General features: G+C 45.0%; 2 protein-coding genes and 1 pseudogene across 6 annotated transcripts; 1 reads left to right on the forward strand and 2 right to left on the reverse strand.

The window, feature by feature from the left end:
- Positions 1 to 4,804: 4,804 nt before the first annotated feature.
- On the forward strand, positions 4,805 to 7,061 carry LOC123119550 (uncharacterized). 4 transcript variants are annotated; one of them, XR_006458731.1, is made up of 5 exons: positions 4,848 to 5,083; positions 5,186 to 5,292; positions 5,752 to 5,818; positions 6,172 to 6,223; positions 6,698 to 7,061. XR_006458731.1 is itself a non-coding variant. In XM_044539392.1 (4 exons), exons 1-3 carry the CDS (start codon positions 4,914 to 4,916, stop codon positions 6,189 to 6,191), a joined length of 297 nt encoding a protein of 98 aa, XP_044395327.1. In that variant the 5' UTR covers positions 4,805 to 4,913; the 3' UTR covers positions 6,192 to 6,223; positions 6,698 to 7,061. The 4 variants fall into 4 exon arrangements, 3 of the variants coding, with proteins under 3 accessions (XP_044395327.1, XP_044395326.1, XP_044395329.1); XM_044539392.1 differs by lacking the exon at positions 5,752 to 5,818 and having other exon boundaries at positions 4,805 to 5,083; XM_044539391.1 differs by lacking the exon at positions 6,172 to 6,223 and having other exon boundaries at positions 4,806 to 5,083.
- Positions 7,062 to 7,681: 620 nt separating this feature from the next.
- Positions 7,682 to 9,708, reverse strand: LOC123119549 (B3 domain-containing protein Os12g0592300-like; annotated as a pseudogene).
- Positions 9,709 to 11,454: 1,746 nt separating this feature from the next.
- On the reverse strand, positions 11,455 to 13,853 carry LOC123119548 (B3 domain-containing protein Os12g0592300). 2 transcript variants are annotated; one of them, XM_044539388.1, is made up of 5 exons: positions 13,735 to 13,853; positions 13,485 to 13,621; positions 12,838 to 13,258; positions 12,302 to 12,540; positions 11,455 to 11,910 (listed from the first exon to the last, which is right to left on the reverse strand). In XM_044539388.1, exons 2-5 carry the CDS (start codon positions 13,614 to 13,616, stop codon positions 11,635 to 11,637), a joined length of 1,068 nt encoding a protein of 355 aa, XP_044395323.1. In that variant the 5' UTR covers positions 13,617 to 13,621; positions 13,735 to 13,853; the 3' UTR covers positions 11,455 to 11,634. The 2 variants fall into 2 exon arrangements, with proteins under 2 accessions (XP_044395323.1, XP_044395325.1); XM_044539390.1 differs by having other exon boundaries at positions 13,717 to 13,834.
- Positions 13,854 to 26,240: the final 12,387 nt, after the last annotated feature.

Genomic DNA, 26,240 nt, shown 5'->3' on the forward strand with positions numbered 1-26,240 from the left:
CCAATCCGCATCTTTGCTACTAACATCTTTCAACATAATTTTTCTCTAGGAACATATCAAAAATAAACACAGGGAAGCAACAACGCGAGCTATTGATCTACAACATAATTTGCAAAAATACTATCAGGACTAAGTTCATGATAAATTCAAGTTCAATTAATCATATTACTTAAGAACTCCCACTTAGATAGACATCCCTCTAATCATCTAAGTGATTACGTGATCCAAAGCAACTAAACCATGTCCGATTAACACGTGAGATGGAGTAGTTTCAATGGTGAACATCACTATGTTGATCATATCTACTATATGATTCACGCTCGACCTTTCGGTCTCTGTGTTCCGAGGCCATATCTGTATATGCTAGGCTCGTCAAGTTTAACCTGAGTATTCCGCGTGTGCAACTGTTTTGCACCCGTTGTATTTGAACGTAGAGCCTATCACACCCGATTAACACGTGGTGTCTCAGCACGAAGAACTTTTGCAACGGTGCATACTCAGGGAGAACACTTTTATCTTGAAATTTTAGTGAGAGATCATCTTATAATGCTACCGTCAATCAAAGCAAGATAAGATGCATAAAGGATTAACATCACATGCAATCAATATAAGTGATATGATATGGCCATCATCATCTTGTGCTTGTGATCTCCATCCCCGAAGCACCGTGCTCGTGATCTCCATCTCCGAAGCACCGTCATGATCACCATCGTCACCGGCGCGACACCTTGATCTCCATCGTAGTATCGTTGTCGTCTCGCCAAATAATTGCTTTTACGACTATCGCTACCGCTTAGTGATAAAGTAAAACTATTACACGGTGATAGCATCTCATACAATAAAGCGACAACCATATGGCTCCTGCCAGTTGCCGATAACTCGGTTACAAAACATGATCATCTCATACAACACATTATATCACAGCATGTCTTGACCATATCACATCACAACATGCCCTGCAAAAACAAGTTAGACGTCCTCTACTTTGTTGTTGCATAGTTTTACGTGGCTGCTACGGGCTTAGCAAGAACCGTTCTTACCTACGCATCAAAACCACAACGATAGTTTGTCAAGTTGGTGCTGTTTTAACCTTCGCAAGGACCGGGCGTAGCCACACTCGGTTCAACTAAAGTGAGAGAGACAGACACCCGCCGGTCACCTTTAAGCAACGAGTGCTCGCAACGGTGAAACCAGTCTCGCGTAAGCGTACGCGTAATGTCGGTCCGGGCCGCTTCATCTCACAATACCGCTGAACCAAAGTATGACATGCTGGTAAGCAGTATGACTTATATCGCCCACAACTCACTTGTGTTCTACTCGTGCATAGCATCAACGCATAAAACCAGGCTCGGATGCCACTGTTGGGGAACGTAGTAATTTCAAAAAATTTCCTACGCACACGCAAGATCATGGTGATGCATAGCAACGAGAGGGGAGAGTGTTGTCCACGTACCCTCGTAGACCGACAGCGGAAGCGTTATCACAACGCGGTTGATGTAGTCGTACGTCTTCACGATCCGACCGATCAAGTACCGAACGTACGGCACCTCCGAGTTCTACACACGTTCAGCTCGATGACGTCCCTCGAACTCCGATCCAGCCGAGTGTTGAGGGAGAGTTTCGTCAGCACGACGGCGTGGTGACGATGATGATGTTCCACCGACGCAGGGCTTCGCCTAAACTCCGCAACGGTATTATCGAGGTGTAATATGGTGGAGGGGGGCACCGTACACGGCTAAGAGATCTCAAGGATCAATTGTTGTGTCTCTGGGGTGCCCCCCTGCCCCCGTATGTAAAGGAGCAAGGGAGGAGGAGGCCGGTCCTAGGAGGGGGCGCACCAAGTGTGGAGTCCTACTAGGACTCCCTAGTCCTAGTAGGATTCCACCTCCCATATGGAATAGGAAAAGAGGAAGGGAAAAAGAGAAGGACAATTCGGACCAGACCAAGGGGAGGGGTGCGGCCACCCTTGAGGCCCTTTTCCTTCTTTCCCGTATGGCCCAATAAGGCCGAATACGTATTCCCATAACTCTCCGGTACTCCGAAAAATACCCGAATCACTCAGAACCTTTCCGAAGTCCGAATATAGTCGTCCAATATATCGATCTTTACGTCTCGGCCATTTCGAGACTCCTCGTCATGTCCCCGATCTCATCCGGGACTCCGAACTCCGAACTCCTTCGGTACATCAAAACTCAATAAAACTGTTATCGTAACGTTAAGCGTGCGGACCCTACGGGTTCGAGAACTATGTAGACATGACCGAGACACGTCTCCGGTCAATAACCAATAGCGGGACCTGGATGCCCATATTGGCTCCCACATATTCTACGAAGATCTTTATCGGTCAGACCGCATAACAACATACGTTGTTCCCTTTGTCACCGGTATGTTACTTGCCCGAGATTTGATCGTCGGTATCTCGATACCTAGTTCAATCTCGTTATCGGCAAGTCTCTTTACTCGTTCCGTAACACATCATCCCGCAACTAACTCATTAGTCACAATGCTTGCAAGGCTTATAGTGATGTGCATTACCGAGTGGGCCCAGAGATACCTCTCCGACAATCGGAGTGACAAATCCTAATCTCGAAATACGCCAACCCAACAAGTACCTTTGGAGACACCTGTAGAGCACCTTTATAATCACCCATTTACGTTGTGACGTTTGGTAGCACACAAAGTGTTCCTCCGGTAAACGGGAGTTGCATAATCTCATAGTCATAGGAACATGTATAAGTCATGAAGAAAGCAATAGCAACATACTAAACGATCGGGTGCTAAGCTAACGGAATGGGTCAAGTCAATCACGTCATTCTCCTAATGAGGTGATCTCGTTAATCAAATGACAACTCATGTCTATGGCTAGGAAACATAACCATCTTTGATTAACGAGCTAGTCAAGTAGAGGCATACTAGTGACACTCTGTTTGTCTATGTATTCACACATGTATTATATTTCCGGTTAATACAATTCTAGCATGAATAATAAACATTTATCATGATATAAGGAAATATATAATACTTTATTATTGCCTCTAGGGCATATTTCCTTCAGGTGTCCCTCTCAAAGCGATGGAGGGTGATACAACAATAGTGCAACAAGTTTTGTGCCACCCTTGAGACCATCAAGGCACGCCCCGTGAGTGGCATCGGCATGAAAGATATGGTATACATGCACCCCTCTTCGTATCCATTTCCGTTATGCTTGCATGTTCATTTGCCCATATGCTTGCATGCTATTCATTTGTATGCATTTCAAGCTTTGGAGGCGTTCAAGGCCCAACATGAGGGCAAGTCCTTCAACCTCTCCCATTGTTGGATGGTCATCAACGGGGAGGAGACAAGGCGCAATATGCCGCCGCCAGGGCGTGTGGGGGAAGGAAGCCGTCGAGAAGCTAGGGGAGGGCGAAAAGCCACGACTGTGGGGGAAGACCAACTCCAATAAGGAGGACAAGCGCAATGCAGCGTCGATTGCCTTGCTTGCCACCGTGGAGGGCATGATGAGCAAGAAGGACACAAGGAAGGAGAAGCGCCGGCAAGACAAGGAAAAGCAAATGAACGTCTTCATGGAGATCCAAAGGAGGAGGCTTGAGCTCGATGCGGAGAAGCAAGCAACGATGCTTGAGATGGAGGCGGAGAAGCAAGCCAAGATGCTCGAGATCGAGGCCGCCAATGCCAGACCAAGGCAAAAGAAGTGGCGCTCGCTAGCATGATGACGGAGGTGGAGATCATGAAGGTGGACTTGAACACCGTGTCGCCGAGGAAGAGGCCTTGGTTCGAGAAGATGCAGGCCGACATGCTCAAGTTCGACGACGGGTGATCTATGGTGGAGAGCGCCATCTTTTTTTATGCCGGCAAGTGTGTTGGCATGACCACGGTCGAGATGGTGTGGTCCAATTCCTGCCCCTTTTTGTGTGCTGGCATGTGTGCCGGTCGCTGGAAAGTTTGTCAGCATGAACTGTGTGGTGGGTTTTTTGAGGATGGCATTGTATGTCGGCCTCTCGCATGGCGCCGACATGAACTTTGGACGATTGCATGGCTGTTGGCATAATCTATGTCCGCGGCCTTTTAAAATTTATGCGTGGACATGAAATGGGTCGAGCGCGTGATGAGGACATGACTACCTTGGATACGACCAAAAATATTACATACATGCATATTTGTCAGGTGATTTCTAGTGCAAACCATTCAATAATCTATTTATGTTATCCAGAACAAAAATACTTCACACACTTTTGTGTTTTGTCTAATTGCAGGTGTATGAGATATTTGTACAATCCACATATGAAGATAAGGCAAAAGGAGAAGTTTAGGTTATGTTCAAAAAGTCCTCTCATATGTGGATTGTACAAATATCTCATACACCTGCAATTAGACAAAACACAAAAATGTGTGAAGTATTTTTGTTCTGGATAACATAAATAGATTATTAAATAGTTTGCACTAGAAATCACCTGACAAATATGCATGTATGCAATATTTTTGGTCGTATCCAAGGTAGTCATGTCCTCATCAACGCGTTGGGCGCACGACCGACCCAAAACAAAAACAGGACGAACACCGATCGGGCGGCCGACCCAAACAGACGAAAAACAGACAAAATGCGCGTCCGTTTGAGTCGGCGCGTTGGAGTTGCTCTTAGGCCCAAACGTCCAGCAGCCACCACTGTCTATAGAAAAAAACAGCCGAACGATCTAAAATATCAGCCGAACAGGATAAATATTTCTCTCTAGAAAAAAAAAGCTGAACAGCATAACAGAAACAAACGCCGAGTACATCGCGCATGAGCCCGGCCCGCTACGCATTTTTTTCACCCTTCCTCTATTAAAACCTAAAAGCACCGGCCGCCAACGCCACTTCCAATCGCCACCACCACCACCGCCTCCACCCGCTCCTCCGCCTGAACCCTAGCCATGGCGTGGCGCGGCGCTGCGTCCCGCACCGTCCTCGCCGCGGTCCGCCGGCCGGCACCCTCGGCCGCGGTCGGCGGCCTCCGGGCCCCTCCTCCCTTCGCGGCCCCGCGCCGCCGGATCCCTTCCCCCTTCGCCCCCTCCCACCCCACCTCCCCGCTCGGAGCCACACGGTAAGTCAACCCCATCCATAATTAGGCATTCGCACTGCGCTGAGATGGCGATCTGATGTCCTCATGATGTTGTTGTGTGCGCGCGCGCGTGTGTGTGTGCAGGCCCCTGGCGGCCATGATGGGGTCGCCGCTGACGGCGGCGGTGGTGCTAGGACGGATGACGGCGCACCCGTCGGCCAGCGCCCGGGCCTGCTGCGAGCTCTCCCAGGGTACCCTCTTTTTCCGCCGTACTTGTCAGGATCACTAATCTAATCTAAGTTAGTGTCGTGATCCCATTTTCAAGATTTTAATCTATCTAGGTAGATGGTGAATTGTGTACTTTGTTCCTAGTGTCGACTTCTGCGTTAGTTTTTGTGAGTTGCCTAGCAATATGTTGAAGGTGGTCATTTCTCTCGGGGTCATAGATCCAACTTGTTCTCTATCTGGAAAATGGATGTTTCAGTGAGCCCAAGTTAATTGGTTCTGTAACTCTAGTAGGATTATAAAATGATCAATACTTGAAACAGCATAAACAAAAACTCCTGCACTTTCTGTACAATGGGATAATATTGCAATGGTGAAAATCGAAGCAATATAAGGGGGTTATATGCAATGCATGCTTATTTTCTACTTCTGTAATTAAGTGACACCAAAATTGATGTAAGGAGATTAAAATTGGGATTTGATAGGAAATGGGGACGATGGTTGATGTTGGAGGCTGGCCAGCATGACGGGGACTTTATCTCCTAGAATGATGTAGGTCCCCTCCTCTTCCCAGTTCTGTATTTCTTTTGCGACTAGTAATTTAACAAACTGCAAGATAGTAACTGCATTGAAAAAGTAAAAAAGAAAGAACATAGGTAACTGTTGAGTGTTGGCTTTGTAGAACCGTATTACACCATGTGTCTCAAATGTTCAAAATGTCTTCTCTTTTTTAGCCCTTTTATCTCTTCCCAGTTAGCCCTTTGTTGCTATACCCTTCTCTTCCTAATGCTAAAAGCACACATGCTTCACTGTTAGTTAGTTTCTACAAATTTGAATAACTATATTGTGCACTTCAATATTGAAACTTCAATTGATTGAGGATATGTATGGTTGGGCTTTCTTAGGGAATGGAAAAGATGGGTGATGCGGGAGAGGCAAGGGTAGAGCATAGCTAAGGTGCTGATTTTGAACATGTATTCTTTTGGTGATATTGTTTATTAATCATCATCATTTGAATGAAAGCTTGATGAGGTCTCATGGTATGGGTAGTAAAACAATTAATGTGGTCTAGTTAGTTCTCATAATCACAGATTTTAGGAATTAAAATTTGACACATTGAACACATTACAGATCATACAGTACTCCCAGTCTTTGCAAGAAATCAACTATGTAACCAAAGATGCTGTGTATGTGATGTGTGCTGATTATCGAGCTGGACCCTTTTTCTACCGGAAATGTCTAGAATGGAATTATGTAGGCTGAAATAATGTTAAATCTATGAATTCCATAGCAGCAGGGCAGTAGCATACATTTTCCATAATAATTGCTCTTCGTAGGGTTTGGTACCTTACAAATTTTGCCGTTGAAATTTTCTTTGCATTTAGCAAATTATTCAAGCTTGCTGACCATATAGTGTTATTATTTTTGCAGGTACTTGAATTTGCCATGTTGATTCACCATCCTTTTTAAAGAGGATACAAATCTTGGATTCGTCTTTTGGAAAGCTATTCTGGGGCCGTCCTTTTAGTTCTTGAGTTATTAGAAGAATGTCTCCAACAAAATAGCTTCTCTCCAAATTACTAGCCTAGACTGAAAATAATCTTCCTGTGATATGACATGGTTTATGTCATGGATTTAGCTTCTACTTTAGTAGCGAAATATCTTCGTGTTGCCTGCTAAGAGGATTTGGTGGCACATTTTATATGATTTCTTAGATTGGAAGGTATCTCTGTTCCACGAGCAACAACTGTGGTCACACCGTCATTTCAGTTTCGAGTTCAGCAATGATGCTTGAGATGTGTGTGTCTGGTTTCCAATCCTTTCTGTTTTCTGAAATGCTATGTTTCTATCTCTAAAATGTAATCTTAGTAATGTGGAAATTGCTCGTTGGTGTCACGTGTGGAGGTGGGCGCCAGCCCTGATGAACTGCACCCAGCCAGCCAACCTGAGGCTCTGGTTTTGCGGCAGCTAGGAGATAAGATCTCCTATAATATCAAGCTATCATGTTACAGATTCGCTTGGTTGTTTCTCAAGTTTTAGATTGATATGAAGACTCAGTTTGTTAGCTGGTGTTTCTCAAGTTTTAGATGGATAGTAACGTGCTATAAAGATTGAGTTTGTTAGTGGTGTGTTCCCCAAGTGATTCAGTTTGTTGGTGGTTTAGTATTTCCCAAGTGCCAGCCCGCCACAAAAATTCAGTTTGTCAGTGGCTTGTTTCGCAAGTGTTAGCCAACCATAATGGTTCAGTTAGTGCTTTGTTTCCAAGTATTAGCCGGCTTTGAAGATTCAGCAGTGGTTTGTTTCTCATGTGCTAGCCGGCTATAATTCAGTTTACTTCCTCATCCTTGTTACCCCAGCCGACAGCCATCTGAAGTACTAACGGCCGGCCGGTGCCAAGACGGGGGTCAGTGAACATTCACAATGCTCATACTTGGTTCCACTGGAACGATACCGCACTAAGAAGTTAGCTTTTAGGTTACAAACTGGTGCACTTGCATCATACAGCTGCATGGCGCCGCAAGCTACTTCCATACTGCTGGTTCAGTTCTCCCCACTGAACCTCAGGCACATCAGAGAATACAGGAACTTAGCTCAGTAGAACAAACTTGTCGTCCACCTTCCGAAGGACGTGGACAGTCATCGTCGCCTTCCTCGTGCCTTTCATCAGCTCGAAGACACACACGTAGCCTTCGCGCAGCCTATTGTCACGAACAAACTTGCTCCAGCGCCGGCAGTTGAAGCCTCGGGCGACGCTCCCGTGGTAGTACCTTCAGATACCATTTCTCTTTTCTGTTTGGCCTGAGAAGCAGCATCTCATGTGATCTACCCTCGAGATGATCAGCTGCAAATTTGCTGGGGACGATCTGCAGGCATAGCATTAACTGGTTCAGTATTGGTGAGATACCACAAGTTCAGCAGCATCATGGAATTGGACTAGCAGTTCTGCTACTTAAGGGCTCAAGGCATCTACTCTTTAGATGGTTTTAACTGCAATTCTTGCATATATATAAGTAAGAAAATCACTATATATTTAGGTACCTTTTCTTAGATTATATATTCAGGAACCTAGGAAACAGAAAGACATCATCAATAAAGATGAACTACATGAAAGTTTTGCCTTAAATTCCAATCTAACAGAGAGAAGTTATATGCTGTTTCCCCATACAAAGCAAACATTTGGTTCTGGGTTCCATTATCAGCGATAATGGAACAACCATCCAGCGGTTTTCAGCAAAAACAAAACAAAAGCAGAAGTTCTATGTATGTACTTTTCATCCTAATAGCAGAAAAATTGAACTAACCAGGAAGTTTTTCGTGCGGCGAACATGAGTCTTCTGCAGGACAGCCACATACACAGGGTTGCCTAACTGAATTGATGCCAGGCCGAATATTTCCTCTCGTTCATCTTCACTCAGGCAATTCGCAAACCTTGAGTAGTAGTAGTAGTCGGATTCAGTGTGGTGGTCATCACTTTCCTCTTCTTCCTCTACCGCCTCGTTCTTGAGAAAATAGTTGTTGTTCTTTGGAGATTCAGTCTCTTTCCCTGTGGAAAATGCGCATTATGTTCACCAAAGTATTTATGTCAAAATGATCAAGTACAACACAGTCACTCTTGATTATATATGGTTTCAGGCTTATGCATTAGCTAAAAGCATCAATGCCACACAAGAGCAAGCTGTGAGGAGATGCTGCAAACTTGTATTAACTTTACTTGGTTTCTTTGAAGTGGAGGCCTTGTGAGGACACCCAACCGACTCCGACAGCGGCATGCTAGCTTCTTCGGAATCGCTCAACGTACAATGTTCTTCACCTTGTTGACCCACAATGTTTTTGAACTGTTTGTGCATGTTGGTACCCTTTTTATTGGCAAAGAAACATGAAACTTTCTCGCAGCCGCTCGCGTCAAAGATGAGTACATCAAAGGAGCCATTGCCACTACATGTGAAGAGCAGGAGGTCATTCTCCTGTAGTTCGTGAGCCTTGGCAAATTCCACCCATCCTGGCATGAAGAACAGCTCATCGGCAATCTTTTCGACACCAACGCGCCATTCCTCGCCGCTTGGTGCTTTGAGGGTGAATCCTCCATTGGCGATCTTCCAGATGAAATTATTCGCAATCTTCTCTGGTGTGCTCTGAGATGAACACAGTGAACAGGCATCTCATACAATTAGTTTGCTTCAGTGGATGATAATAATGCAACAAAAACTCCATTTAAATGACAGGAGAGGAAACTACCAATCCATGACTGTCATCCAAAAAGTGAAAGAATGTTCTCGAAAACAGAGGTACTGTAGTGTTTATCCATATTCTTCATATACTTACAATCCGCTGCTGAAAATCTCCTGTCATGAGCTTGAAGAAGCTGATCTTGCTCACATCCTCCATGTGCTCCCAGTAGTAGTGCTCCTGCCACTCCCACACCTTCCCTTCTCATCCACCATCATCTCACCTGCCACCACCATTGCAGACATGCATGAAGCTTCGTCAGTTGCCAAGGCCCCAAATCCATGGATGCGCTGCAAGGAAAGCAGAGCATGTGCGTACATGTAGGATGCAGCTGACCTGAGGAAGGAGGAGAGGAGGAGATGAGTTCTTGGCTTCTCTGATGAGGTTGTAACTCTTCTCCTTGATGTTAACGAGAAGAGGCTGCACGCTATGATGGGGGTGGGAGGAGTGGTTATACTAGTGGGTAACATTTGACAGGTGTTACCACCGGGAGAGGGTAAACTGGCAGACCTTGACACTGACAAGTAGGGTCATGGTTGGACACGTGTTAGTTGGGAACTAAAATTGATGCTCGGTGGACAGAACAGTGATGTGGAAAAAAAGGGAAGGAACTGAACTGAGTGAACAGACCAAGATGTGTGAACAGGCAGGCGGGTTCGGACCAATATTTTAGCGACTAGAGACAATAAGTTGCAAAGAAGTAAACATGAAACATTCACCTCTAAGAAACAATCCATGCACTCATTCACTACACAGCTCACAGCTTCTAGTAGCCACATTTCTTCAGTGAACTGCCCAAAAGCCGGTACCCCATCGGCGGACCGGTTCGGACGTTCGTTTCTTCGCAAATCGAAAGTAAGAAAGGGAGGCTTTGCGGGTGCCTGGATTGCTGCCAATACGCGTTTGAAACCCTCTCTCGCGCCTTTTTCGCACGAAGCAGTTGCCGCATATTTATGCCGGTCAGCGTCACTTCAGAGCGCCAGCGCCGTATTTAGACCAGCCCAGAGCAGAATCAACTTCTCATTGGAGTCAGCATTCAAGCGGCGCCCTGCCCATGCCACATCCCGTGTATGCACGACATTCAAAATCACTTGTTCGTTCACCTCTCTTTATTGAACATTTGCAGTTGCCGAGAAACCCACTCCAATTCCAACATGTGAATGCCACCCATCCGTCCGCCTATCGGCGGGCATTACACACCCCGCCGCTTGCCCTAGCCGACTCCCGCTATTTATACGTGGCCAGGCCCGACAACAGCTGTATCACACCTCCCTCTCCTCTATGGACCACACTCATCATGGTCTCGAGCTCCAAACCCCTGTGGGATGGCCTCTCCGGCCGCTCGATGTCCGCCACCACATTTCAATCACCGGCTGCTCAGGAGCTACCCTTATCTAACAATCAAGTAGTCATGCCATCACGCCGACGGATCAGGAGCTACCCTTATCTAACGCCGGAGCGTCGGCTGCAACTCCTTAAGCAGATACGGGCAAGGCGCGAAGCCTGGATCGTCGCGGTGCTACCACTGAACACGGTGGATCTGGAAGAGGAGTTCGAGGAGGAGGAGGGGGAGGAGGAGGAGCAGGACGCAGAGAAGGAGGAGGACGCGGGAGACTCCAGTCAGAGGTGGAGGCGGAGGCCAACCGATGTATCCTTCAGGCGAAGCAGGAAGTGGACGTCGATGAGATGCTTGCCTATATGGATGAGAAGGAGGAGCCGGAGCCCTCCTACGCGTCCGTCTACTCGGCGCCCAGCATGGAGATCGTGGACATCTCCGACGACGACGGAGCCTAGTTTAGGCTAGTGTGATTTGCGTAGCATGTAGATTTTTTTCATGCTTTCTATGGATCTAAGGGATGAAATATGAGGTACTCGAATGCATAGCAGAAAATACGTGGGCGTTTGAGGGGCCGGATTTGGTGTCCACGGCTGTAGATGCTCTGATATGGTGAACCGGGCACTGGAGGTCAGTGAACATTCACAATGCTCACACCTGGTTCCATTGGAACCATATACACCAAGAAGTTAGCTTTAGGTGACAAACTGGTGCACTTGCATCATATGGCTGCATACTACTAGTTCAGTTCTCCGTGACACATTTACACACACTGAACCTCAGGCACATAAGAGGATGCAGGAACTTAGCCCAGTAGAACAAACTTGTCATCCACCTTCCGAAGGACGTGGACAGTCATCGTCGCCTTCCTCGCGCCTTTCATGAGCTCGAAGATGCAGACGTAGCCCTCGCGCAGCATATTATCACGAACAAACTTGTTCCAGCGCCGGCTGTTGAAGCCTCGGGTGACCCTGCTGTGGTAGTACTTCAGACACCATTTCTCTTTCCTGTTTGGCCTGAGAAGCAGCATCTCATATGATCTCCCCTCAAGATGATCAGCTGCAAATTTGCTGGAGATGATCTGCGAATTACAGGAGATGATCAGTAACTGGTTCACGAATTGCGGTAGTAGTTCAGAAGCAGCATGGAATTGGACTAGCTGTTGCAAATTGAAATGGTCTTAACTGTTGTCATTCTTGTAGTATACTCTTGTAGTATATCACCAAGAAAATCACTACTGTATATGTTTAGGTATCTTTTTTTTAGATTATATATTCAGGTACCTGGAAACAGAAACATGAAGTACACGAAAGCTTTGCCTAAAAGTCCAATCTATAACAGAGAGAAGTTCTATGTTTTTTCCCCATACATAGTGGAACCAAGTATCCAGCAGTTTTCAGCAAAAACAAAACAAAAGCGGAAGTTCTATGTATGTACTTTTTTTCAACCTAATAGCAGAACAGTTAACTAACCAGTAGGTTGTTCGCAGGGCGAACATGAGCCTTCTGCAGGACAACCACATATACAGGGTTGCCTGACTGAATTGATACCTGCCTGAATATTTCCTCTCGTTCATCTTCGGTCAGGCAATTGGCAATCCTTGAGTAGTAGTAGTTGTTGGATTCAGTGTGGTCGTCATCACTTTCCTCTTCTTGCTCCACCTCGTTCTTAAGATAATAGTTGCTGCTGTTTGGAGAGTCATTCTCTTTCCCTGGTGGAAAATATGCATCATGTGAAAAAAATGATGAAGTACAACACAGTCTTTCTTGATTATATATGGTTTCAGGCTTATGCATTAGCTGACCACATCAATGGTACAAAAGTGCAAGTTGCGAGGACGCGCTGCAAACAGTTTGCGTAAAAACTATATAAATTCATATATTTGGCTACCCAACTTCAAATTGACTACACAAGATTGCAGTTCTGGCACCCGGCACCGCCACTGGCTGCAAACTTGTACTCCCTACGACACTTATTTTGGGACAGAGGGGGTATTAGTTTTACTTACTTGGTTTCTTTGAAGTGGAGGCCTTGTGAGTAGACCGAACCAGCTGCGATAGTGGCATGCTAGTATCGTCAGAATCACTCAAAATGCAGTGCTCTTCACCGTGTTGACTCACAATGTTATCAAACTGTTTGCGCATTTTGGTACCCTTTTTATTGGCAAAGAAACATGAAACCTTCTCGCAACCGCTCGGGTCGAAGATGAGTACATCAAAGGAGCCATTGCCACTGCATTTGAAGAACAAGAGGTCATTCTCCTGCAGTTCGTGAGCCTTGGCAAATTCCTCCCATCCTGGCATGAAGAACAGCTCATCGGCAATCTTTTCAACACCAACGCGCCATTCCTCGCCGCTTGGTGCTTTGAGTGTGAATCCTCCATTGGCGATCTTCCCGATGAAATTGTTGGCAATCTTCTCCGGTATGCTCTGAGACGAACACAGTAAACAGGCATCTCATATAATAATTTTTTTTTTTTTGCGAAAAATCTGGATGACATAGATACTGCAACAAACTTCATTTGGATGACATAGAACTAACAAATAATGGAACAAACCAATCAATGACGTTCATCCAGAAAGGGAAAAAATTTCTTGTAACAAAAGGTACTATTATAGGGGTATATCCATAGTGGATACTCCACTTCATACTTACAATGCGCTGCTGAAAATCTCCTGTCATGAGCTTGAAGAACCTGATCTTGCTCACATCCTCCATGTGCTCCCAGTAGTAATGCTCCTGCCACTCCCCGCACCTCCCACATCTTCCCTTCTCATCCACCATCATCTCACCTGCCACCACCATTGCAGACACGCATGAAGCTTTGTCAGTTGCCAAGGCCCCAAATCCATGGATGCGATGCAAGGAAAGCAGAGTATGTGCGTACATGCAGGATGCAGCTGACCTGATGAAGGAGGACAAGAGGAGATGAGTTCTTGGCTTCTCCGACGAGGCTGTTGTCACTTTCCTCCTTGATGTTAACGAGAAGAGGCTGCTTTGATGAGTGAGGGTGGGAGGAGTGGTTACTAGTGAGTAAAAATTGACAGGTGTTGTCACCCGGAGAGGTAAGTTCGCAGGCCTTGCTCGCTGACATGTGGGGTCAGGGTGGACACGTGTTGGTAACTTGGTATGGCGAGCTAAAGTTGATGCTCGGTGGAGAGACAGTGGTGCGCAAATAAAAAAAAAGGGAAGGAACTGTACTGAGGAGCAGACCAAGATGTGTGAACTGTGAACAGGCAGACGGGTTCGGACCAACATTTTAGCGACTAGAGACAATAAGTTGCAAAGAAATAAGTAAACAGGAAACAATTCACACTACCTCTAAAAAAACAATCCATGTACTAATTCATTACACGGCTCACAACTTCTAGTAGCCACATTGCTTCAGTGAATCGCGTAAGTTCCTTATACGAATTGGAATTCTGTCTAGTCTCTAGCTGACAATGGGGTCCCTGTCCTGTCTTAGTGACACAATAAAGCAGCAAATAAAGATAAAGAAACTAGTGTGACATGGAGCGAAAGTGCCCTTCTAATCTCGAACTCAAATGCTTCTCTATGCAAAGTAAAATAAAAACAAAAACTAACTCACAGAGGGATCTCTTCTTTTCTCCTGTCAATATATGATAGGCATGCTTATGCGTATTTAAAAAAAAATCTAAAATTTTCTAACAAACACTCCCTCTGTTTTAAAATAAGTGTCTCAACTTTATACTAACTTTAGTATAAAATTATACTAAATTTAAAACACTTATTTTGGGACGAATGAAGTAGTGCTTAATTTTCTTTCCACATTCGTGGAGTCAGCACTCCAAAATGCTTTCAAAAATAGTCTTTTTGAAGCAGTGATTACCTTCTTTTACCCAAAACATTAGAATATATAGCAAAAAACTACCACATTACAGGCTAGGTCTAAAAAAACTATCATTTCCTTAATTTTTCAAAAAGACTACCATAAAATTGGTTAGCCGTTCCAGAAAACCCAAATGACCATGTGATTTAAAATTGATCCAGTTTATGGCAGGTTGGGCCCGCTCTTAAATAAACCGTTTGTTGACGGTTTGTTTGACCGTTAAATGATATATGGGTCCCACATGTCAGCTCTCTCTTACTTCCCCTTCTCTTTCATCTCTCCCTGACCTTCCCTTGTCTCTCTCTCTCCCGAGCGACCTACAGCCAGCGCCGCCGCCGTCGTGGGCCGCTGCCCGAGGCCTCCTCCTCTTTGTCGACCCTCCCTTGTCCCTCCTGCAGCCAGCGTCGCCGTCTGGCGCGCTGCAGCCCGGCCGCCGACTCCATGGGCCACTGCCCAAGGCCTCCTTTCTTCGTCGGCCCGTGGCTGCGTTCAGTAGGAGCACCAGCGGCAGAATAGCGAGAGCAGCAGCTCAGGCCGTGCGCAACAACCGACACGACGGGCTCTCTCCGGCCGCTCTCTGTTTCGACGTTCAGCAGGAACTCCGGCCGCGTGTAGCAACCGCCACGACGGGGTCCCTCCAGCCACTCCCCGTTCTGCCGGAGCATGACACAAGCAGCCGGCACGATGTTCAGCAGGAGTAGGAGTAGCTAGGGAAGCAATGGAGGCGGGATGTCAAAAGCACGACTGGCCACCTCCAGCTACTCCATAGCCACGGCCGACCGCTCCATGGGGAGGCTCGCGCCGCCGCCTGCCTGCTCAGCCCGCGCCATGTGGAGTCCCCTGCGAGCAGCACCATGGGGAGCACCGGCGACCAGCAGCCTGGGCGGGTGAGCGGCACCACGGCGTGGCTCCGGCGGCCAGCAGGCTAGGCGGGCTAGAACCACCACGGGGAGCCCCGGCGACCAGCATTCCGGTGGGTGAGCAGCACCACGGGGTGGCTCCGGCAGCCGGCAGCCCGGGCGGCGCCAAATGCGCCCCTGAGCAGTAGCCTGGGCGACGCCAGATGCGAGCAGCTGCTGCTTGCCGCCGGCCATGGCCGCCACTGCCACGACCAAGCAACACCGGCAGATTAGCACATCGGCTCTGGCGACGAGCTCGCCGGCGAGGACCCGATTGCTTTTTGTATTTTTTTTACAGGAACTCAATGTTGGGGAACGTAGTATTTTAAAAAAATTCCTACGATCACGCAAGATCTGTTTAGGAGAAGCATAACAACGAGCGGGAAGAATATGTCCACGTACCCTCATAGACCGAAAGCGTAAGCGTTATATCGACGCGGTTGATGTAGTCATACGTCTTCACGATCCGACCGATCCTAGCACCGAACGTATGGCACCTCCGTGTTCAGCACACATTCAGCTCGATGACGTCCCTCGTACTCTTGATCCAGTTGAGGCCGAGGGAGAGTTCCGTCAGCACGACGGCGTGGCGACGGTGATGATGAAGCTACCGGCGCAGGGCTTCACCTAAGCACTACGACGATATGACCGAGGTGTGTAACTGTGAGGGGGACGCCGCACACGGCTAAGAGATTGTCTGTTGTGCCTTTGGGTGCCCCATCCCCACGTATATAAAGGAGGGAGAGGAGGAGGCCGGCCAAGGAGGAGGCGTGCAATGGGGGGAGTCCTACTAAGACTCCAAACCTAGTAGGATTCGCCCCCCCCCCCTTCCTATTCCAAGTGGGAGAAGGAGGAGCAGGAGAGAAGGAAGAAGGGGGCGCCGCCCCCTCCCCTTGTCCAATTCGGATTGGGGCAAGGGGGCGCGCGCCACCTCCTGGCCAGCCCTCTCTCTTCTCCACTAAGACCCATGAGGCCCAATAACTTTCCGGGGGCGGGGGTTTCGGTAACCCCTAGTACTCCAAAACTTATCCGAAACGACCCGAACCATTCCGGTGTCCGAATGTAGCCTACCAATATATGAATCTTTATGTCTCGACCATTTCGAGACTCCTCGTCACGTCCGTGATCTCATCCTGGACTCCGAACAAACTTCGGTTATCAAATCACATACCTCATAATACAAATCATCATCGAACATTAAGCGTGCGAACCCTACGGATTCGAGAACTATGTAGACATGACCGAGACACATTTACGGTCAATAACCAATAGCGAAACTTGGATGCTCATATTGGCTCCTACATATTCTACAAAGATCTTTATCGGTCAAACCGCATAACAACATACGTCGTTCCCTTTGTCATCGGTATGTTACTTGCCCGAGATTCGATCGTCGGTATCATCATACCTAGTTCAATCTCGTTACCGGCAAGTCTATTTACTCATTTCGTAATGCATCATCCCGTAACTAACTCATTAGTCACATTGCTTGCAAGGCTTATAGTGATGTGCATTACCGAGAGGTCCCAGAGATACCTCTCCTATACACGGAGTGACAAATCCTAATCTCAATCTATGCCAACTCAATAAACACCATCGGAGACACCTGTAGAGCATCTTTATAATCACCCAGTTACGTTGTGACGTTTGATATCACACAAGGTGTTCCTCCGGTATTCGGGAATTGCATAATCTCATAGTCAGAGGAACATGTATAAGTCATGAAGAAAGCAATAGCAATAAAACTAAACGATCATTATGCTAAGCTAACGGATGGGTCTTGTCCATCACATCATTCTCTAATGATGTGATCCCGTTCATCAAATGACAACACATGTTAGGAAACTTAACCATCTTTAATTAACAAGCTAGTCAAGTAGAGGCATACTAGGGACACTCTGTTTTGTCTATGTATTCACACATGTATCAAGTTTTCGGTTAATACAATTCTAGCATGAATAATAAAAATTTATCATGATATAAGGAAATATAAATAACAACTTTATTATTGCCTCTAGGGCATATTTCCTTCAGCCTCCCACTTGCACTAGAGTCAATAATCTAGTTCACATCGCTATGTGATTTAACACCAATAGTTCACATCGTCATGTGATTCAACACTCTATAGTTCACATCGCCATGTGACCAATACCTAAAGGGTTTACTAGAGTCAATAATCTAGTTCACATCGCCATGTGATTAACACCCAAAGAGTACTAAGGTGTGATCATGTTTTTCTTGTGAGAGAAGTTTAGTCAACGGGTCTGCCACATTCAGATCCGTATGTATTTTTCAAATTTCTATGTCTACAATGCTCTGCACGGAGCTACTCTAGCTAATTGCTCCCACTTTTAATATGTATCCAGATTGAGACTTAGAGTCATCTGGATCAGTGTCAAAACTTGCATCGACGTAACCCTTTACGACGAACTTTTTGTCACCTCCATAACCGAGAAACATGTCCTTATTCCACTAAGGATGATTTTTATTGCTGTCCAGTGATCCACTCATGGATCACTATTGTACCCTCTTGCCAATCTCATGGTGAGGTACACAATAGGTCTGGTACACAGCATACTTCATAGAACCTATGACTGAGGCATAGGGAATGACTTTTCATTCTCTTTCTATTTTCTGCCATGGTCGGGTTTTGTGTCTTTACTCAACTTCACACCCTGCAACGCAGACAAGAACTCCTTCTTTGACTGTTCCATTTTGAACTACATCAAAATCTTGTCAAGGTATGTACTCATTGAAAAAACTTATCAAGCGTCTTGATCTATCTCTATAGATCTTGATGCTCAATATGTAAGTAGCTTCATCGAGGTCTTTCTTTGAAAAACTCCTTTCAAATACTCCTTTATGCTTTCCTGAAAATTCTACATTATTTCTGATCAACAATATGTCATTCACATATACTTATCAGAAAGGCTGTAGTGCTCCCACCCACTTTTTGTAAATACAGGCTTCACCGCAAGTCTATATAAAACTATATGCTTTGATCAACTCATCAAAGCATATATTTCAACTCTGAGATGCTTGCACCAGTCCATAGATGGATCGCTGGAGCTTGCACATTTTGTTAACACCTTTAGGATTGACAAAACCTTCTGGTTGCATCACATACAACTCCTCTTCAATAAATCCATCAAGGAATGTAGTTTTGATATCCATTTGCCAGATTTCATAAAATGCGGCACTTGCTAACATGATTCGGACAGACTTAAGCATCGATACAAGTGAGAAAATCTCATCGTATTCAACACCTTGAACTTGTCGAAAACCTTTTTCGACAATTTCGAGCTTTGTAGATAGTAACACTACTATCAGTGTCCGTCTTCCTCTTGAAAATCCATTTATTCTCTATGGCTCGCTGATCATCAGGCAAGTCCACCAAAGTCCACACTTTGTTCTTATAGATGGATCCCTTCTCAGAGTTCATGGCCTCAAACCATTTTGTGGAATCTGGGCTCATCATCGCTTCATCATAGTTCGTAGGTTTGTCATGGTCAAGTAACATGACCTCCAGAACAGGATTACTGTACCACTCTGGTGCAGATCTTACTCTGGTTTACCTACGAGGTTCGGTAGTAACTTGATCTGAAGTTTCATGATCATCATCATTAGCTTCCTGACTAATTGGTGTAGGAATCACTGGAACTGATTTCTGTGATGAACTACTTTCCAATTCGGGAGCAGGTACAATTACCTCATCAAGTTTTACTTTCCTCCCACTCACTTCTTGCGAGAGAAACTCCTTCTCTAGAAAGGATCCATTCTTAGCAACGAAGATCTTGCCTTCGGATCTGTGATAGAAGGTGTACCCAACATTTTCCTTTTTGGGTATCCTATGAAGAGGCACTTCTCCGATTTGGGTTCGAGCTTATTAGGTTGAAACTTTTTCACATAAGCATTGCAACCCCAAACTTTAAGAAACGACAACTTAGGTTTCTTGCCTAACCACAATTCATATGGTGTCATCTCAACGGATTTAGATGGTGCCCTATTTAACGTGAATGCAATTGTCTCTAATGCATAACCTCAAAACGATAGTGGTAATCGGTAAGAGACATCATAGATTGCACCATATCTAATAAAGTATGGTTACGACGTTCGGACACACCATTACGCTGTGGTGTTTCAGGTGGCGTGAGTTGCGAAACTATTCCACATTGTTTCAAGTGAAGACCAAACTCGTAACTCAAATATTCGCCTCCGCGATTAGATCGTAGAAACTTTATTTTCTTGTTACGATGATTTTCCACTTCACTCTGAAATTCTTTGAACTTTTCAAATGTTTCAGACTTATGTTTCATCAAGTAGATATACCCATATCTGCTCAAATTATTTGTGAATGTTAGAAAATAACGATACCCGCCGCGAGCCTCAACACTCATCGGACCGCATACATCATTATGTATTATTTCCAATAAGTCAGTTGCTCGCTCCATTGTTCCGGAGAACGGAGTCTTAGTCATCTTGCCCATGAGGCATGGTTCGCAAGCATCAAGTGATTCATAATCAAGTGATTCCAAAAAGCCCATCATCATGGAGTTCCTTCATGCGCTTTACACCAATATGACCTAAACGGCAGTGCCACAAATAAGTTGCAATATCGTTATTAACTTTGCATCTTTTGGCTTCAATATTATGAATATGTGTATCACTACGATCGAGATTCAATAAACCACTTACATTGAGTGTATGACCGTAGAAGGTTTTATTCATGTAAATAGAACAACAATTATTCTTTGACTTAAATGAATAACCGTATTGCAATAAACATGATCCAATCATATTCATGCTCAACGCAAACACCAAATAACATTAATTTTAGGTTTAACACTAATCCCGAAGGTAAAGGGAGTGTGCGATGGTGATCTTATCAACCTTGGAATCACTTCCAACACACATCATCACCTCGCCCTTAAATAGTCTCTGTTTATTTTGCAACTCCCGTTTCGAGTTACTACACTTAGCAACTGAACCAGTATCAAATACCAAGGGGTTGCTATAAACACTAGTAAAGTACACATCAATAACATGTATATCAAATATACCTTTGTTCACTTTGCCATCCTTCTTATCCGCCAAGTATCTAGGGCAGTTCCACTTCCAGTGACCATTTCCTTTGCAGTAGAAGCACTCAGTTTCAGGCTTGGGTCTAGCTTTGGGCTTCTTCATGGGAGTGGCAACTTGCTTGCCATTCTTCTTGAAGTTCCCTTTCTTTCCCTTTACCCTTTTCTTGAAACTAGTGGTTTTGTTAACCATCAACACTTGATGCTCTTTCTTGATTTCTACCTTCGCCGATTTCAACATCGCGAAGAGCTCGAGAATCGTTTTCGTCATCCCTTGCATATTATAGTTCATCACAAAGTTCCAGTAACTTGGTGATAGTGACTAGAGAACTCTGTCAATCACTATCTTATCTGGAAGATCAACTCCCACTTGATTCAAGCGATTGTAGTACTCAGACATTCTGAGCATATGCTCACTAGTTGAGCTATTCTCCTCCATCTTGTAGGCTAAATACTTTGTCAGAGGTCTCATACTCTCGACTCGGGCATGAGTCTGAAATACCAATTTTAGTTCTTGGAACATCTCATATGCTCTGTGGCGTTCAAAACATTTTTGAAATCCCGATTCTAAGCCGTAAAGCATGGTGCACTAAACTATCAAGTAGTCATCATATCGAGCTTTGTCAAACGTTCATAATGTCTGCATCTGCTCCTCCAATAGGTCTGTCACCTAGCGGTGCATCAAGGACATTACTTCTGTGCAGCAATGAGGATAGTCCTCAGATCACGGACCCAGTCCGCATCATTGCTACTATCATCTTTCAACTTAGTTTTCTCTAGGAACATATCAAAAATAAAACAGGGGAGCTATACGCGAGCTATTGATCTATAACATAGATATGCAAATACTATTAGGACTAAGTTCATGATAAATTAAAGTTCAATTAATCATATTACTTAAGAACTCCCACTTAGATAGACATCCCTCTAATCATTTAAGTGATCACGTGATCCAAATCAACCAAACCATGTCCGATCATCACGTTAGATAGAGTAGCTTGCAATGGTGAACATCACTATGTTGATCATATCTACTATATGATTCACGCTCGACCTTTCGGTCTCAGTGTGAAGGAAATATGCCCTAGAGGCAATAATAAAGTATTATATATTTCCTTATATCATGATAAATGTTTATTATTCATGCTAGAATTGTATTAACCGGAAACATAATACATGTGTGAATACATAGACAAATAGAGTGTCACTAGTATGTCTCTACTTGACTAGCTCGTTAATCAAAGATGGTTATGTTTCCTAGCCATAGACACAAGTTGTCATTTGATTAACGAGATCACCTCATTAGGAGAATGACGTGATTGACTTGACCCATTCCGTTAGCTTAGCACTCGATCGTTTAGTATGTTGCTATTGCTTTCTTCATGACTTATACATGTTCCTATGACTATGAGATTGTGCAACTCCCGTTTACTGGAGGAACACTTTGTGTGCTACCAAACATCACAACGTAAATGGGTGATTATAAAGGTGCTCTACAGGTGTCTCCAAAGGTACTTGTTGGGTTGGCGTATTTCGAGATTAGGATTTGTCACTCCAATTGTCGGAGAGGTATCTCTGGGCCCACTCGGTAATGCACATCACTATAAGCCTTGCAAGCATTGTGACTAATGAGTTAGTTGCGGGATGATGTGTTACGGAACGAGTAACGAGACTTGCCGGTAACGAGATTGAACTAGGTATCGAGATACCAACGATCAAATCTCGGGCAAGTAACATACCGGTGACAAAAGGAACAACGTATGTTGTTATGCGGTCTGACCGATAAAGATCTTCGTAGAATATGTGGGAGCTAATATGGGCATCCAGGTCCCGCTATTGGTTATTGACCGGAGACGTGTTTCGGTCATGTCTACATAGTTCTCGAACACGTAGGGTCCGCACGCTTAACGTTACGATGACAGTTTTATTGAGTTTTGATGTACCAAAGGAGTTCGGAGTCCCGGATGAGATCGAGGATATGACGAGGAGTCTCGAAATGGTCGAGACGTAAAGATCGATATATTGGACGACTATATTCGGACTTCGGAAAGGTTCCGAGTGATTCGGGTATTTTTCGGAGTACCGGAGAGTTACGGGAATTCGTATTGGGCCTTAATGGGCCATACGGGAAAGGAGAGAAAGGCCTCAAAAGGTGGCCGCACCCCTCCCCATGGTCTGGTCCGAATTGGACTAGGCAAGAGGGGCGCACCCTTCCTTCTTTCTCCTTCCCCCTTCCCTTCTCCTACTCCCACAAGGAAAGGAGGAGTCCTACTCCCGTGGGAGTAGGACTCCCCCCTATGGCGCGCCTCTCCCCTTGGCCGGCTGCCTCCCCCTTGCTCCTTTATATACGAGGGCAGGGGGGCACCCCAGAGACACAACAATTGATCCTTGAGATCTCTTAGCCGTGTGCGGTGCCCCCCTCCACCATATTACACCTCGATAATACCGTTGCGGAGCTTAGGCGAAGCCCTGCGTCGGTGGAACATCATCATCGTCACCACGCCGTCGTGCTGACGAAACTCTCACTCAACACTCGGCTGGATCGGAGTTCGAGGGACGTCATCGAGCTGAACGTGTGTAGAACTCGGAGGTGCCGTACGTTCGCTACTTGATCGGTCGGATCGTGAAGACGTACGACTACATCAACCGCGTTGTGATAACGCTTCCGCTGTCGGTCTACGAGGGTACGTGGAAAACACTCTCCCCTCTCGTTGCTATGCATCACCATGATCTTGCGTGTGCGTAGGAATTTTTTTGAAATTACTACGTTCCCCAACAGTGGCATCCGAGCCTGGTTTTATGCGTTGATGCTATGCACGAGTAGAACTCAAGTGAGTTGTGGGCGATATAAGTCATACTGCTTGCCAGCATGTCATACTTTGGTTCAGCGGTATTGTTGAGATGAAGCGGCCCGGACCGACATTACGCGTACGCTTACGCGAGACTGGTTCCGTTGCGACCGTGCTTGACAAGGTGGCTGGCGGGTGTCATGTCTCTCTCACTTTAGTTGAACCGAGTGTGGCTACGCCCGGTCCTTGCGAAGGTTAAAACAGCACCAACTTGACAAACTATCGTTGTGGTTTTGATGCGTAGGTAAGAACGGTTCTTGCTAAGCCCGTAGCAGCCACGTAAAACTTGCAACAACAAAGTAGAGGACGTCTAACTTGTTTTTGCAGGGCATGTTGTGATGTGATATGGTCAAGACATGATGCTAAATTTATTGTATGAGATGATCATGTTTTGTAACCGAGTTATCGGCAACTGGCAGGAGCCATATGGTTGTCGCTTTATTGTATGCAATGCAATCGCCATGTAATTGTTTTACTTTATCACTAAGCGGTAGCGATAGTCGTAGAAGCAATAGTTGGCGAGACGACAACGATACTACGATGGAGATCAAGGTGTCGCGCCGGTGACGATGGTGATCATGACGGTGCTTCGGAGATGGAGATCACAAGCACAAGATGATGATGGCCATATCATATCACTTATATTGATTGCATGTGATGTTATCTTTATGCATCTTATCTTGCTTTGATTGACGGTAGCATTATAAGATGATCTCTCACTAAATTTCAAGATAAAAGTGTTCTCCCTGAGTATGCACCGTTGCCAAAGTTCGTCGTGCCGAGACACCACGTGATGATCGGGTGTGATAGGCTCTACGTTCAAATACAACGGGTGCAAAGCCAGTTTGCACACGCAGAATACTCAGGTTAAACTTGACGAGCCTAGCATATGCAGATATGGCCTCGGAACACTGAGACCGAAAGGTCGAGCGTGAATCATATAGTAGATATGATCAACATAGTGATGTTCACCATTGAAACTACTCCATCTCACATGATGATCGGACATGGTTTAGTTGATTTGGATCACGTAATCACTTAGATGATTAGAGGGATATCTATCTAAGTGGGAGTTCTTAAGTAATATGATTAATTGAACTTAAATTTATTATGAACTTAGTCCTGATAGTATTTTGCAAATTATGTTGTAGATCAATGGCTCGCGTTGTTCCTTCCCTGTGTTTATTTTTGATATGTTCCTAGAGAACAATTATGTTGAAAGATGTTAGTAGCAAAGATGCGGATTGGATCCGTGATCTGAGGATTATCCTCATTGCTGCACAGAAGACTTATGTCCTTGATGCACCGCTAGGTGACAGACCTATTGCAGGAGCAGATGCAGACGTTATGAACGTTTGGCTAGCTCAATATGATGACTACTTGATAGTTTAGTGCACCATGCTTAACGGCTTAGAATCGGGACTTCAAAGACGTTTTGAACGTCATGGACCATATGAGATGTTCCAGGAGTTGAAGTTAATATTTCAAGCAAATACCCGAGTTGAGAGATATGAAGTCTCCAACAAGTTCTATAGCTAAAAGATGGAGGAGAATCGCTCAACTAGTGAGCATGTGCTCAGATTGTCTGGGTACTACAATCGCTTGAATCAAGTGGGAGTTAATCTTCCAGATAAAATAGTGATTGACAGAATTCTCTAGTCACCATCACCAAGTTAGTAGAACTTCGTGATGAACTACAGTATGCAAGGGATGACGAAAGTAATTCCCGAGCTCTTCGTGATGCTAAAATCGACGAAGGTAGAAATCAAGAAAAACATCAAGTGTTGATGGTTGACGAGACCACTAGTTTCAAGAAAAGGGCAAAGGGAAGAAGGGGAACTTCAAGAAGAACGGCAAGCAAGTTGCTGCTCAAGTGAAGAAGCCTAAGTCTGGTCCTAAGCCTGAGACTAAGTGCTTCTACTGCAAAGGGACTGGTCACTGGAAGCGGAACTACCCCAACTATTTGGTGGATAAGAAGGATGGCAAAGTGAACAAAGGTATATTGGATATACATGTTATTGATGTGTACTTTACTAGTGTTTATAGCAACCCTCGGTATTTGATACTGGTTCAGTTGCTAAGAGTAGTAACTCGAAGCGGGAGTTGCAGAATAAACAGAGACTAGTAAAAAGGCGAGGTGACGATGTGTGTTGGAAGTAGTTCCAAGATTGATATGATCATCATCGCACACTCCCTGTACTTTCGGGATTAGTGTTGAAACTAAATAAGTGTTATTTGGTGTTTGCGTTTAGCATGAATATGATTTGATCATGTTTATTGCAATACAGTTATTCATTTAAGTTAGAGAACAATTGTTGTTCTGTTTACATGAATAAAAACCTTCTATGGTCATACACACCAACGAAAATGGTTTGTTGGATCTCGATCGTAGTGATACACATATTCATAATATTGAAGCCAAAAGATGCAAAGTTAATAATGATAGTGCAACTTATTTGTGGCACTGCCGTTTAGGTCATATTGGTGTAAAGCGCATGAAGAAACACCATACTGATGGGATTTTGGAATCACTTGATTATGAATCACTTGATGCTTGCGAACCGTGCCTCATGGGCAAGATGACTGAAACGCCGTTCTCCGGAACTATGGAGAGAGCAACAGATTTGTTGGAAATCATACATACAGATGTATGTGGTCCGATGAATATTGAGGCTCGTAGCAGGTATCATTATTTTCTGACCTTCACAGATGATTTGAGCAGATATGGGTATATC

This window comes from Triticum aestivum, chromosome 5D (genome assembly GCF_018294505.1).
Source record: "Triticum aestivum cultivar Chinese Spring chromosome 5D, IWGSC CS RefSeq v2.1, whole genome shotgun sequence".
NCBI classification, from domain to species: Eukaryota; Viridiplantae; Streptophyta; class Magnoliopsida; order Poales; family Poaceae; genus Triticum; species Triticum aestivum.

What these genes read in the sequence shown, in the direction of transcription:
- LOC123119548 (XM_044539388.1), bottom strand. Translation starts at nt 13,616, where the DNA reads ATGATGGTGGATGAGAAGGGAAGATGTGGGAGGTGCGGGGAGTGGCAG. An exon ending in GAGATTTTCAGCAGCGCATT is followed by an intron (nt 13,259 to 13,484) that starts GTAAGTATGAAG and finishes TGTTCGTCTCAG; the next exon opens with AGCATACCGGAGAAGATTGC. An exon ending in CTCCACTTCAAAGAAACCAA is followed by an intron (nt 12,541 to 12,837) that starts GTAAGTAAAACT and finishes ATTTTCCACCAG; the next exon opens with GGAAAGAGAATGACTCTCCA.
- LOC123119550 (XM_044539392.1), top strand. Translation starts at nt 4,914, where the DNA reads ATGGCGTGGCGCGGCGCTGCGTCCCGCACCGTCCTCGCCGCGGTCCGC. An exon ending in TCCCCGCTCGGAGCCACACG is followed by an intron (nt 5,084 to 5,185) that starts GTAAGTCAACCC and finishes GTGTGTGTGCAG; the next exon opens with GCCCCTGGCGGCCATGATGG. An exon ending in CTGCTGCGAGCTCTCCCAGG is followed by an intron (nt 5,293 to 6,171) that starts GTACCCTCTTTT and finishes GGGCTTTCTTAG; the next exon opens with GGAATGGAAAAGATGGGTGA.